The 12,828-nt window shown below is 62.4% G+C and overlaps 1 protein-coding gene across 5 annotated transcripts in view; it reads right to left on the minus strand.

The window, feature by feature from the left end:
* Window positions 1-12,828, minus strand: part of FLNC (filamin C) — a 60,281-nt gene that overhangs the window by 23,120 nt on the left and 24,333 nt on the right. For all 5 annotated transcript variants that reach the window (XM_077807927.1, XM_077807933.1, XM_077807932.1 and 2 more), the window contains exons 9-20: window positions 9,623-9,760; window positions 9,106-9,232; window positions 8,702-8,838; window positions 8,014-8,207; window positions 7,120-7,233; window positions 5,241-5,384; window positions 4,803-4,926; window positions 4,107-4,267; window positions 3,193-3,283; window positions 2,651-2,820; window positions 2,118-2,235; window positions 377-639 (exon numbers count right to left, since the gene is read on the minus strand). In XM_077807927.1, the coding sequence (XP_077664053.1) occupies window positions 377-639; window positions 2,118-2,235; window positions 2,651-2,820; window positions 3,193-3,283; window positions 4,107-4,267; window positions 4,803-4,926; window positions 5,241-5,384; window positions 7,120-7,233; window positions 8,014-8,207; window positions 8,702-8,838; window positions 9,106-9,232; window positions 9,623-9,760 (1,781 nt within the window). The remainder of the gene's footprint in view (window positions 1-376; window positions 640-2,117; window positions 2,236-2,650; window positions 2,821-3,192; window positions 3,284-4,106; window positions 4,268-4,802; window positions 4,927-5,240; window positions 5,385-7,119; window positions 7,234-8,013; window positions 8,208-8,701; window positions 8,839-9,105; window positions 9,233-9,622; window positions 9,761-12,828) is intronic.

Raw genomic sequence — 12,828 nt, forward strand, 5'->3', positions numbered from 1 at the left:
CCCCAGGGAGCAGGCTGGGAGGGACCCCATCGGGCCCAGCCCTCCCTCCCAGCCCTGGAGCCTGGGACACTGCCTGGCATCTCCTTAGCCGGGCAGCACCCTCCTGTGTCCTGCAATGCCTGCTCTCTGCCTGGCACCAGAGCACCGGGGGGTCAATTCCTCACTGTCATTCCTCCGGTCTGCGAGAGCTGGGAGCGCAGCCCCCTGGTGCGGAGAGGGGAGCTGGGGGGCACCGCAAAGACGCCCCGGAGCAGACCGGGTGGGCGGGGGAGCCGGGGTGACCCTGAGGAGCTGGGTGTGAAGCAACTCCACCCGTGGCATGCTACCAGGGCGACAGGAGATGGTGCCCGGCCCGCAGGCAGCCCCCGCCGCTCACCTTGGACGGGTCCGGGGGCATCACCCCCTCGACGGAGAAGGGGCTGCCTGGCACGGGGTGCCCATCGTAGGCCACGTCCACCTTGTAGGGCCCCTCCTCGGGGGGCATGTACTTGACGGTGTGGATGTCGTTGCTAGTGCCCGTCTCCACCTTGCAGGGGATGGGCCGGCGGGAGGGCGAGGTGATCTTCACGTCCACCTGGCCCTGCCCTCCGGCACCACGTGTGTTCACCGCGAACTCCTGGTCCCTGCCCACGTCCACCTCTGCAGTGCGAGATCAGGGCAATGGAGCTGGCCCACAGTGCCAGCCCCTCGCCCGCCACACCCCACCATGCCAGCCCCTCGCCCGCCGTGCCCCACAGTGACACCCCTTTGCCCACCACACCCCACCATGCCAGCCCCTCGCCCGACACACCCCACCATGCCAGCCCCTCGCCCGCCGTGCCCCACAGTGACACCCCTTTGCCCACCACACCCCACCATGCCAGCCCCTCACCCGACACACCCCACCATGCCAGCCCCTCGCCTGCCGTGCCCCACAGTGACACCCCTTTGCCCACCACACCCCACCATGCCAGCCCCTCGCCCGCCGTGCCCCACAGCGCGAGCACCTCTCCCACCGAGCCCCATGGTGCCCCCCCTTGGCACCCCACCATGCCAGCCCCTCGCCCGACACACCCCACCATGCCAGCCCCTCGCCCGCCGTGCCCCACAGTGACACCCCTTTGCCCACCACACCCCACCATGCCAGCCCCTCGCCCGACACGCCCCACCATGCCAGCCCCTCGCCCGCCGTGCCCAACAGTGACACCCCTTTGCCCACCACACCCCACCATGCCAGCCCCTCGCCCGCCGTGCCCCACAGCGCGAGCACCTCTCCCACCGAGCCCCATGGTGCCCCCCCTTGGCACCCCACCATGCCAGCCCCTCGCCCGACACACCCCACCATGCCAGCCCCTCGCCCGCCGTGCCCCACAGTGACACCCCTTTGCCCACCGCACCCCACCATGCCAGCCCCTTGCCCGCCACACCCCACCATGCCAGCCCCTCGCCCGCCGTGCCCCACAGTGACACCCCTTTGCCCACCACACCCCACCATGCCAGCCCTTTGCCCACCACGCCCCACCATGCCAGCCCCTCGCCCGACACACCCCACCATGCCAGCCCCTCGCCCGCCGTGCCCCACAGTGACACCCCTTTGCCCACCACACCCCACCATGCCAGCCCCTCGCCCGACACACCCCACCATGCCAGCCCCTCGCCCGCCGTGCCCAACAGTGCGAGCACCTCTCCCACCGAGCCCCATGGTGCCCCCCTTGGCACCCCACCATGCCAGCCCCTCGCCTGCTGTGCCCCACAGTAACACCCCTTTGCCCACCACACCCCACCATGCCAGCCCCTCGCCCGACACACCCCACCATGCCAGCCCCTCGCCTGCTGTGCCCCACAGTGCGAGCACCTCTCCCACCGAGCCCCATGGTGCCCCCCCTTGGCACCCCACCATGCCAGCCCCTCGCCCGCCATGCCCCACAGTGACACCCCTTTGCCCACCACACCCCACGGTGCCAGCTCCTCGCCCACCACGCCCCACTGTGCCACCCACCCACTCGCCTGCCACACATCGCAGTGCCACCTCCATCTCCGCCCACTCCTCCTGCACCCCATTGAACCATCGCCCTGGCATTTTCCAGCCCCTCCAGCCCATCCCCCAGGTCTCTGGGCGCGGCCCTGCCCCCACTCACTGTTGTTGAGTCCCTGCACTTTGACCTTGCTGAGATCCAGGGGAGGTGCCACGCTGACGGTGAAGGGGCTCTTGGGCACGGGGTCCCCCCCGTACGTCACCGTCACAGCCAGATTGCCCTGCGCGGGGAGAGCAACCGAGTCAGGGAACGGACGGGGGGTGATGCCCGGCAGGGAGCCGCAAAGCCCAGCTGTGGGTGTGCATGGGGGCGGGGGGGACGATCTCCGGTTGCTGGGCGTGTGGGGAACGATGCTCGGCTGGGGATGGGGTGGGGTGTGTGCGATGCCCGGCTTCTGCATGTGCGGGGAGGGTGATGCCCGGCTGTAGTAGGGGGCGATGCCCGTCTAGGTGTGTGTGTGCAGGGGGGATGATGCCCAGCTCTCGTAGGGGGACGGTGCCTGGCTGGTGCAGGCGTGTGGGCGTGATGCCCGGCCCTGGAAGGGGGCGATGCCTGGCTGGTGTGTGGGCGGGGGAGGGCGATGCCCAGCCCTGGAAGGGGGCGATGCCCGGCTGGCACGCGCCCCGGCCCCTCACCTGCTGGACGGCGGTGTACTTGACGGTGTAGGAGTAGTCGTGGTTATCGATGATCTCGAAGTCCCGCACGGCTGGGCCCTTGGCCGCCCCAGCGAACTGCACGTCCAGCTTGGCCTTGCCGGCGCCCTTGGTGAACACGGTGAAGTGGGTGGGTTTCCCGACCTCCACTCCTGGTGGGAAGGGGATCGAGGCGCCAGGTCAGCATCCTGCCAGCCCAGCTTCCCCCGGGCGCCCTGCACCCACCCGCCACACAGCGCCCCCTGGTGCCATGCAAGGCATCGGGGCTGGCACTGACTGCCTGGGAGAGTGCCCCCCGCCGAGCCCCTGCCCCGCTCCCCCACGCACAGCGCCCCCTGCCAAGCCCCGCCCTGCTCCACCCTGTCCCTGCAAGCACCCCAAGTTCTCTTCAGAGGTCTCCCATCCGGGTGCTGTGCAGGCCCCATACTGCTCAGGGGGGACTGCCAGCCTGGGGGGGGGGGGCCCATCCCCTGACCCGGGGGGTGGGGGCACTGCAGCCTCCTAGCCCATGGACACCCCCTTACCTGTCCTGCTGAGCCCGGGCCCCTCAGCCTTCACCTTGCTGGCGTCGTGGGACGGGTCCACCTTGATGCGGAAGGGGCTGGTGGGGATTTCCTGGGGGGCACAGGAAAGAGAGGGGTGAGAGAAGTCCTGCTGGCTGGAACCTGGGGCTGGGGGGCCAGGATCCCATGGAGAGCCAGACAGGGGGAGACCCTCCTGCTTCTCCTCCTGGAGCCCCCCGCCTACCCGGCAATCGCCCAGCCGGCTCCAACATGCTGCCCCCTCTGGGGTGGAACATGGCAGCTGGGCGGGTGGGCTGGATCCACCAGTGGGGACGTGAATTCGCAGCCATGGGTCCCAGAGCTGCCCCGGCCAGGCCCCTCCAGCAGCACAGATGCCCCCAGGCATGGGGTCTGCGCTGGCCACAGGGCTCCCATCACTCTCCCCCAGGGGCCTCCTCCTTAGCCTGGGACAGCAGCACGCCCAGCCCAGCCCAGCCCAGCCCAGTCCCCACCCCCGCCGGCTCAGGGGGGCAGCCAATGGCAGGTCCCTCCCAGTATCCCCAGTGCCAGGGTGAGAGGTCACAGGGAGCCCCCTACAGAGCCCCTCGAGATGCCCCCCGAGGGGGGGGCACCTGGGGAAAACGGTGGCTTTGACGCTGGTCTGAGCCCCCCTGAGATGAGATGGCCCCATGCGCCATTCCTCTGCCCTGGGCCCAGCATCAGTCCCACACCCGGCTGGCGAAGAGCACCACAATGGTGTAATACCTGGTGCCAGGCCATACCCAGCTGGCGAAGAGCACCATTATGGCGAAATGCCTGGCACCAGTCCATACCTGGTTGGGAAAGAGCACCATGATGGTATAGTGCCTGGCACCAGTCCATATCTGGTTGGCGAAGAGCACCATGATGGTGTAATGCCCGGCGCCAGTCCATACCTGGTTGGCGAAGAGCACCATGATGGTGTAACGCCCGGCGCCTGGCGGCGTGTACTTCACTGTGAATGTGTCGTTGTCATTCTTGATGATGTCAAATTCGATGTCAGCCTCCACTGGTCCCACCACGCCTGGGGCGCACTTGATCCCAATGCTCACATCCCCTGCAACAAAAGCCAAGGCAGCCCCCATCACCGGGGAGCTAGCCAAGCCGCTGTGGGGGCTGACACGCAGGGCGCTGGTCGTGGGGGGCTGGACTGGCTGAGCCCCAGGGGCAGGGGGGCTGGCACACAGTGGGGGCCGGGTAACAGGGGGGGACTTGCTTTCTAGCCCTGGGTAAGGGCGGGGAGGCTGGAGGACACAAGCAGCCCCCATCACCCCCTAGGCCTGCCCCGAGAGACCCTTTGAGGCCAAGGGGCAGCTTGCTCTTCATGCCCCACGTAGCCCGTGGACCCGCAGCCAAGCTGGCCAGTCCAGGCCCCACAAACATGGTGGCGTTTGCAATAGTGGTGTGCCCATCCCACTAGAGATCGGGCTGAGACCCATCACACTCGCTACACACGTGGGCCCCCGAAAGCTATCAGATGGCAGCCCTGACAGCGGTGCCCTGAGCACAGCTAGAGTCCCACGGGGCCGCGCGCCACCCAGCAGAGGGCATGGAGGAGCAGGGACGCCCCACGGCCCCTCGGCCGGCCCTACCTTGCCCGGCCTCGCTACAGTCCACAGTGAAGTAGGTGGGTTCGTTGGCTTTGAGCCCCGTTTTCTCCACGCCGGGGCCGTACACCTTCACCTTCTCTGGGTGGCTGCCCTCACCCACGGTCACCTGCCGGGAGCAACGCGCCGTGTCCATGGGCCCTGGCTAGCCGCGGGGCCCAGCCCCCCACCCCACACCCACAGGGGCCGCTCCATCCTTGGCAGGCTGGGCAGGACGCCCGGGCCAGCTCCTTTGGGACACCGCCGGGAAGGGGGTGTTTCCAAGCCAAGTGGAGGGCTGGGATCCCCCTGAATCCGGAGCCCCCTCAGCGCCCTGCCATTGCCTCGTCGCTCCTCTGGGAGCTTGGCGGGGTGCCTAGCCGGCGGGCACCGGTGCCCGCTCAGTCCCCCACCGGAGGTCCAGCAAGAGGCAGGGTCACTCACCCGGAAGGGGCTCTTGGGGATGTTCACCCCGCCCCAGGAGATGATGATGGTGTGTTTGATGGGCTTGGTGGGCACGTAGACGCAGTGGAAGGTGTTGTCACCGTTGTCCTTGATCTTGATGTCAATGGGGAAGCCCTCAGCATCCTGTGGGCACAACTGGGAGCTCAGCCGCAAGGCGGGCACCAGAGGGCAAAGGTCACCCCCCGCCCCAGGCTGTGTGCAGGCCAGAGAGAGCCACCCCTCCTGCTCCCTGGAGGATCCTCCAGTTCCCCCTGTGGAACCTGGTACTGCATAGGATGGGGCTTTGGCTGGTACCCCACTAGTGCCACATGCTCCGGGGGATTCCTCACTTTGGACTGGATTTATAGCCGGTCTAACTCAGATCAGATCATGGGCCCACCTGGCCCGGTATCCCGCCTGCCTGCTGCTTCGCGCCATGGGCCCACCTGGCCCGGTATCCCGCCTGCCTGCTGCTTCGCGCCGTGGGCCCATCAGGCCCGGTATCTCGCCTGCCTGCTGCTTCGCGCCGTGGGCCCATCCTGGTATCCCGCCTGCCTGCTGCTTCGTGCCGTGGGCCCATCTGGCCTGGTATCCTTCCTGCCTGCTGCTTCACACCATGGGCCCATCTGGCCCGGTATCCCGCCTGCCTGCTGCTTCGCGCCGTGGGCCCATCTGGCCCGGTATCCCGCCTGCCTGCTGCTTCGCGCCGTGGGCCCATCAGGCCCGGTATCTCGCCTGCCTGCTGCTTCGCGCCGTGGGCCCATCTGACCTGGTATCCCGCCTGCCTGCTGCTTCGCGCCGTGGGCCCATCAGGCCCGGTATCTCGCCTGCCTGCTGCTTCGCGCCGTGGGCCCATCTGACCTGGTATCCCGCCTGCCTGCTGCTTCGTGCCGTGGGCCCATCTGGCCTGGTATCCTTCCTGCCTGCTGCTTCACACCATGGGCCCATCTGGCCTGGTATCCCGTCTGCCTGCTGCTTCACGCTGTGGGCCCATCTGACCCGGTACCCCACCTGCCTGCTGCTTCGCTCAGTGGGCCCAACTGATTTTACAGTAAAGATTTTACCGTAAAGATTTTACCATTTCATAGTAAAAATCACAAATGAATCAAACTGTCCCATAGACTCTGCCTGGAGAGAAATTCCAGGCTGCAATAAGCAGAGTACAGCAGTGGGGATGTATTACCGACCGCCTGACCAGGGTGGTGCAGTGACTGTGAAATGCTCAGGAAATTAGAGAAGCTATAAAAATAGAAAACTCAGTAATAACGGGGGATTTCAACTATCCCCATATTGACTGGGTCCACGTCACCTCAGGACGGGATGCAGAGATAAAGTCCCGGAGGCTTTCAAGGACGGCTTCTTGGAGCAGCTGGTCCTGGAACCCACGAGAGCAGAGGCAACTCTGGATTTAGTCCTGAGTGGAGCCCAGGATCAGGCCCCAGAGGGGCTATAGCTGAACGGCGTGGTAATAGCACCAACAGTGTAATTAAACGGAACATCCCGGGGGAAGGAGATCCCACCCCCTCCCGAGGGAACCCATTCCAGGGCTTCACCACCCTCCTCGCGAAAAAGTGTTTCCTAACGTCCAACCTAGACCTCCCCCACTGCAACCTGAGCCCATTGCTCCTCGTTCTGTCATCTGCCACCACTGAGACCAGCCCTGACCCTGGACCCATCTAGCCCCGTCTCCGAGTCTCCAACAGCAGCCGATGCCGGCAGGGAAATGCCCCCAGTGTACCCCACAAGGAGGAACCTGCCCTCTGGGTAATGCTTGGGTCCTCAGCAGAGATTGGCCCTTGGGGCGCTGCCCCGGATGCCCTGCCAGGGCTGGCCCCAGCAAGGTACCCTGCGCTGAGACCCCCACTGGGGCCCCTCCTACCTGGGCATAGATCTTGAGCTCGGCTTTCCCTGCTCCCCGTGCGTCGATGGTGAACTCCGCCGGCTTGTCCACGATGCAGCCGGTGGGCTCCAGGCCGGGCCCGAAGGCCTTCACCTGCCGCGGGAGAGCGGGACCTCAGCCAGGCAGCCCGCCAGGAACGCACGACTGGGCGGGGTGCGCCGTGCCCTGCGTGGGCCGGGCAACAGCTCCCTGCCCCAAAGGGACCCCCCAGGGGAGAGGGGACCCCAGCCTCCCACCACCGAATGCCAGCGCTGCGGGGAGAGAGCCTGTCCCTGCCAGGGTGCATGGGGGGCTGGGACCCCTGGGAACGGGGCTGGGACCCCCCCAAACTCATTTCACCCAGGCCCCATTGCAACTTTTGGATGGCAATGATCTTTACTCTGTGCTGAGACAGCGCCCCCTAGAGGGGAAAAGCCCTGTACCCCATTCCTGACCCCACTGGGCCAGCCAGTCCCCTGCCCTGGAGCCAGATCAGAACCAGCGCCCCCTGGAGGAGAAAGGCCCTATGCCCCATTTCCCGCCCCACTGAGAGAGCCACCCAGCCCCCCCCTCCCCCCTCCAAGAGGATCTGTCCTCAGTTTCCCTAGTTAATTTCAGACTCATCCATCTGGCCAAAGTTTTATAAAATTCCTTCTGTCCCTGTCTCCTGAGACCCACCCCGAGCTGGGCTCCTGGGGGAGGGGACCCCCATGCCTGAGGAGGCAGGGGGAGAGGGGATGAGCCGGAGTGGGGGAGCAGACAGGCGGCAGAAAGGTTGGACTGCAGCTGATGTGTCATAGGCCCTGTACTGCACAGAGCTAATGGAGAGTCTCCTGCAGCTCAAGTGGCAGGGGCAGGGGCTAGGGAGGCCAGAAAGGGCCGGGGCGGCTGTACCTTCTCTGGGAAGTACTCGTTGGTGGCCGGCTTGATGTGTGCGATGAAGGGGCTGTCCTTGATGTCCTCGTCGTCGCAGATGACATGCACGGCGTATTCCCCGGGCTCCGTGGGCCAGTAGCGCACGTCGCACGACCCGTCCCCCTTGTCGTCGCACTCGATCTTCGCCTGCGACGGGCCCTCGATGGAGAAGCCTGCGGGGGAGCCGCGGGCCAGCATCAGCGGCTGGGCCAGGGCCCCCCTCCCACCCCACAGCCGCCACCCCCCACCCAGCCCGCGAGGCCCCGGGACGATGGCAAAGGCTGCCCAAGCCCACCAAAGGGGGGATGCTCAGCAAGTTCCTTCCACGCACCCCGCTCCCCCTGACCCCTTGACCCCCCCCGGACCCCGCCGCCCGCTCCCCCAGATCCCCTCCTCCCCCTGGGGCCCCACTCCCCGCTCCCCCAGACCCCTCGCCCCCCCTGGTCCTGCCACTCACTCCCCCCATATCCCTCCCTCCTTCCCCCCGGGCCCCGCCGCCTGCTCCCTGAAATCCCTTCCTTCTCCAGGGGCTTTGCCGCCACCTCCCCCAGATCCCTCCCTTCCCTCAGGTCTCCATCTCCTGCTCCCCCAGATCCCTTCCACCCCCTAGGGCCCCACTGCCCACTCCTCCAGGTCCCTCCCTGCCGCCCGCCGCCCGCCCTCTTACCCAGGGTCCCCACTTCGGTGCCAATCGCCTCCACCACGAAGTCGGCTGATTTGCCCACCACGCCAGTCTCCAGGCCCGGGCCCCAGGCCCTGACTTTCTGGGTGCCCGGCTCCGGAGCCACCTGCACCTCGAAGGGGCTGCGAAGGAGACAGAGGGTCAGAGCCAGGGGACCCCGGGCGGCCAGGCTGCTGCTCTGCGCCCGGGACACCACTAGCGTAACGAGCGTGACAGGGCTCAGCCACTCCCCGGCTCGAGAGCGCAGAACGACCCTGGGCAGGAATCTGCAGGCAGTGCCGCCAGGGCGCTCCGAGCTCCTCCTCCCCCGCACGTGCGCGTGCAAGGCTCCGGCACTTGTCCAGACACGGCTCCAGCCCCAAGCGCCACGCGCCAGGCCGGTCCCTTACCTGCGGGGGATGCTGTAGCCACCCCAGGAGATGGCCACCACGTATTTGCCAGGCACCATGGGGTAGTAGTCACATTCGTACACCCCCTCGCCAGCCTCCCGCACCTTCACCGGCTCCTCCGTGCCTTCTGCAGAGAGAGGGGCAAGGCGGTGAGAGCCGAACCAGGCCGGGGAGCACCCCGCCCGGCCTGGGCAGTGCGCGCAGCGGGACTGCTGCCCAGCCACCGCGTCCGTTGCCAGTAGGGCAGAACCTGGCGCCTTCCGCTCCAGACACACTGCGCTACAGAGCCGGCCAGTGTGCCATGCTCTGTCCAGCAGGGGGCAGCAGTGAGACTCACCCCCCCCACCCCCGCTCGTCACGTGACTCAGTTTCCCCAGCACTCTGGCCCAGATGCTGCTCTGCCCCGGCTGAGGACAGGCTGACAGAGAGAGACGGATCTTTCCCGTGATGCTCCAGGGCACTGGCCCTCGCCTCCCACCCGGGCCCCACACAGCTTCCCCTCCTGCCCAGCACTCACTCGGCCCCTTCACCACGACCTTGAGCTTGCCACTGCCAGCGCCCTTGGTGTAGACCTTGAAATCAGCCACCTCCTTGACTCGCACGCCCTTGGGCTGGAGGCCACGGCCCGTGGCCCGGCAGGCATTGGGGTTGCAGGCTGTGGGGATAGAGAAGAGAGAGCTTAGTGGGGAGGTGCCCCGGCTGCCACCCCCCTGCTCCTCACCCAGGTCACCCAGCTGGCTTGCTGGCCTGGGCCTGGGGGCTGCACTGGGCCCGAGGCTGGGAAGCAGCTTGCCCTCTGCGTGGCATGTGCGGTGGACCAGCACCCGGCCATGTCACTTGGAAGATCTCACATCCCGGCTGGCCTAGACCCCCTGCAGCCGGGGCACCCAGGTGTCTGTGCCCAGGCCAGGCAGCCTGTAGGCCCACAGCAGGGGCTGGAGAAGGATTAAACACACACACACACACAGAGAGCCTGCAAAGGGCAAGGGGCTGTCTCACAAGGGGGCAGACAGACCTAGCCTGGAGGGGGAGGATGGGGGGGGGGAGTGGGGAGACGCTATTGACGTAATCTGGGACCCTATAGATCATCATTGCAACCAAGGTCCTGTAGTGGCACCAAATCTTCTATAAAGGGGGTCAAATAAGGTGCCTAAGACAAGGTTGGGGTTTGCTGATTAGGATTATGCTGTCTATATGTGTGAATCGTTGTTGTATTTAAAGTTATAAGTATTGGCTCTCTACTGTCTGTAGTTCAAACTTGTCCTATGCTTCTGGGTGACACCCCGGACACGTTGGTGTCAGCTCTGCCTAGCCGGCTGGATGGCCCATGAAGGACCATCAGTGACACACCTGACCCACTGAGAGAAGGCAGATACACCTTGCGACTTAGCCAGGTACGCAGGGACCTGCCTATGGACAGACGGCTGAGGGTTTTCGAGGCTGTGTGAGGGGCAGCTTGTCTCTGGGACAAGGAAAGCAGAGACCACATGGCAGGAAACTATAAAAAGCTGCAGCAGCTCCTCCATCTTGTCGTCAATCCTGCTTCTGCCCTCTGGAGGGACTTGGCTACACGGAAGCTCTGAACCAAGGACTGAACGACCCCTCCCAGCTGGGGACGTTCTCCAGAGACTGGATTTGAACCTGCCGTTTATTCCATCACTGCCACAAGCCTGAACTAAGAACTTGGCCATCACTGGATGTGATTGATTCCATTTCACCAATTCTAGCTCTCATCTGTATCTTTTCCTTTTATGAATAAACCTTTAGATTTTGGATTGGCAACAGCGAGATTTGTGGGTAAGATCTGACTTGTATATTGACCTGGGTCTGGGGCTTGGACCTTTGGGATCGAGAGAACAGTTTTTCTTTCATTGGGGTGTTGGTTTTCATAACCATTCGCCCCCATAACGCCCCCTGGTGGAGATACTGGGAAACTGGAGTGTCGAAGGGAATTGCTTGTGTGACTTATGGTTAGCCAGTGGGGTAAAACCAAAGTCCTCTCCATCTGGCTGGTTTGGTTTGCCTTAGAGGAGGAAAAACCCCAGCCTGGGGCTGTAACTGCCCTGCTTGAAGCAATTTGTCCTGAATTGGCACTCTCCGTTGGGTCCCACCAGAACCAGCAGCGTTACAGTCCGAGTTTGTCCATAGGCAGCTCCCTGCACACCTGGCTGAGTCGCAAGGCGTGTCTGCCTTCTCTCAATGGGTCAATTGTAAAGATGCCACAGGATTCTTTGCCACTTTTACAGATCCAGACTAACACGGCGACCCCTCTGATACTTTATTCACACAAGCTCTGGCAAATGTGTGGAACCCAATTAACATAGTCAATGTAGATATTAATGTTGTCCATAGTATAGGAATCTTGGCAGTTAGTCGTGAAAGCAATATGGTAGTGTGCCTCAGTTTCCCTTTTCATACAGCACATTAGGTCTGGAATGTCTTTTCCCCAGTGAAAAGTTTCAAGCCTGTTTACAGGCACTAACTGTGAAACATCAGTATTACAAGGCCTTTTTAACATAAAGTGTGTTTTTATGTATCACTCTGAGCAGGTTTAAGAGTTTTTTCATAAGATTAGGCACATTGTACATTTTTACAGTTCTTGTTAATAGCAACACATTAGTTCAAAAATTACCATGAGCAATAATAACAAATTCATTGCAAGTGTCCATCTACAGTCAGAAGTAGGAGTGGCTGGGTCATTACACATACTGAATCTATTTCCCTAAGTTAAGTTTCAGAGTAACAGCCGTGTTAGCTGTATTCGCAAAAAGAAAAGGAGGATTTGTGGCACCTTAGAGACTAACCAATTTATTTGAGCATGAGCTTTCGTGAGCTACAGCTCACTTCATCAGATGTAGCTCACGAAAGCTCATGCTCAAATAAATTGGTTAGTCTCTAAGGTGCCACAAGTCCTCCTTTTCTTTTTCCCTAAGTTAAGTATCCTCACACCTTCTTGTCAACTGTCTAAATGGGCCATCTTGATTATCACTACAGAAGTTTTTTTCTCCTGCTGATAATAGCTCTTCTTAACTAATTAGCCTCTCTCAGTTTGTATGGCAACTTCCAACTTATCTGTATGTATAGATCTATCTTCTTACTATAGGTTCCATTCTATGCATCTGATGCTCAAATAAATTGGTTAGTCTCTAAGGTGCCACAAGTCCTCCTTTTCTTTTTGTGGATACAGACTAACACGGCTGCTACTCTGAAACCTGTCATCTACAGTCATGTTTGTCATGCCACACCTTTGGCTCAATACCATTGGGGTTTTGGCATTTTAGGGTTAACCTGTGGCTTCCCTTTATAAAATTAAGTTCTCTTTTTCCTCCTTGTCCTGAAGGATCAAACCCTGATTTCTCTTGCTTAACAGAATTCACTGGCCGGTTGGGTGTGCTCTCTGTGCTAACAGCTATTAGCAAGTCCTTCTTCTCCCTGCCAGCCAAGTAATTTGCGTTATCCCAGACAGGAGCCAGTTCACCAGTTTTCAGATCCTAAACTGCTACCAATTCCAAGGCTGGACTCTGTTTTAAAGAGATACCGTCCATTTTCACTAACAAGCTATACTCTGTGGTCCTTCCATTACCAACCTCTGATTCCACATGGGATTAGATGTTAAGTTCACCAAGATACCACAAGTCATACCCAAAGTGCCTGGAGATGACAGTTTACCGGCCATCCCCTGCATTCTCAAGAGATTAACTGCCCAGCTGTTCTGCTCTGCAG

Source organism: Eretmochelys imbricata, chromosome 1 (genome assembly GCF_965152235.1).
Source record: "Eretmochelys imbricata isolate rEreImb1 chromosome 1, rEreImb1.hap1, whole genome shotgun sequence".
Classification (NCBI taxonomy): domain Eukaryota; kingdom Metazoa; phylum Chordata; order Testudines; family Cheloniidae; genus Eretmochelys; species Eretmochelys imbricata.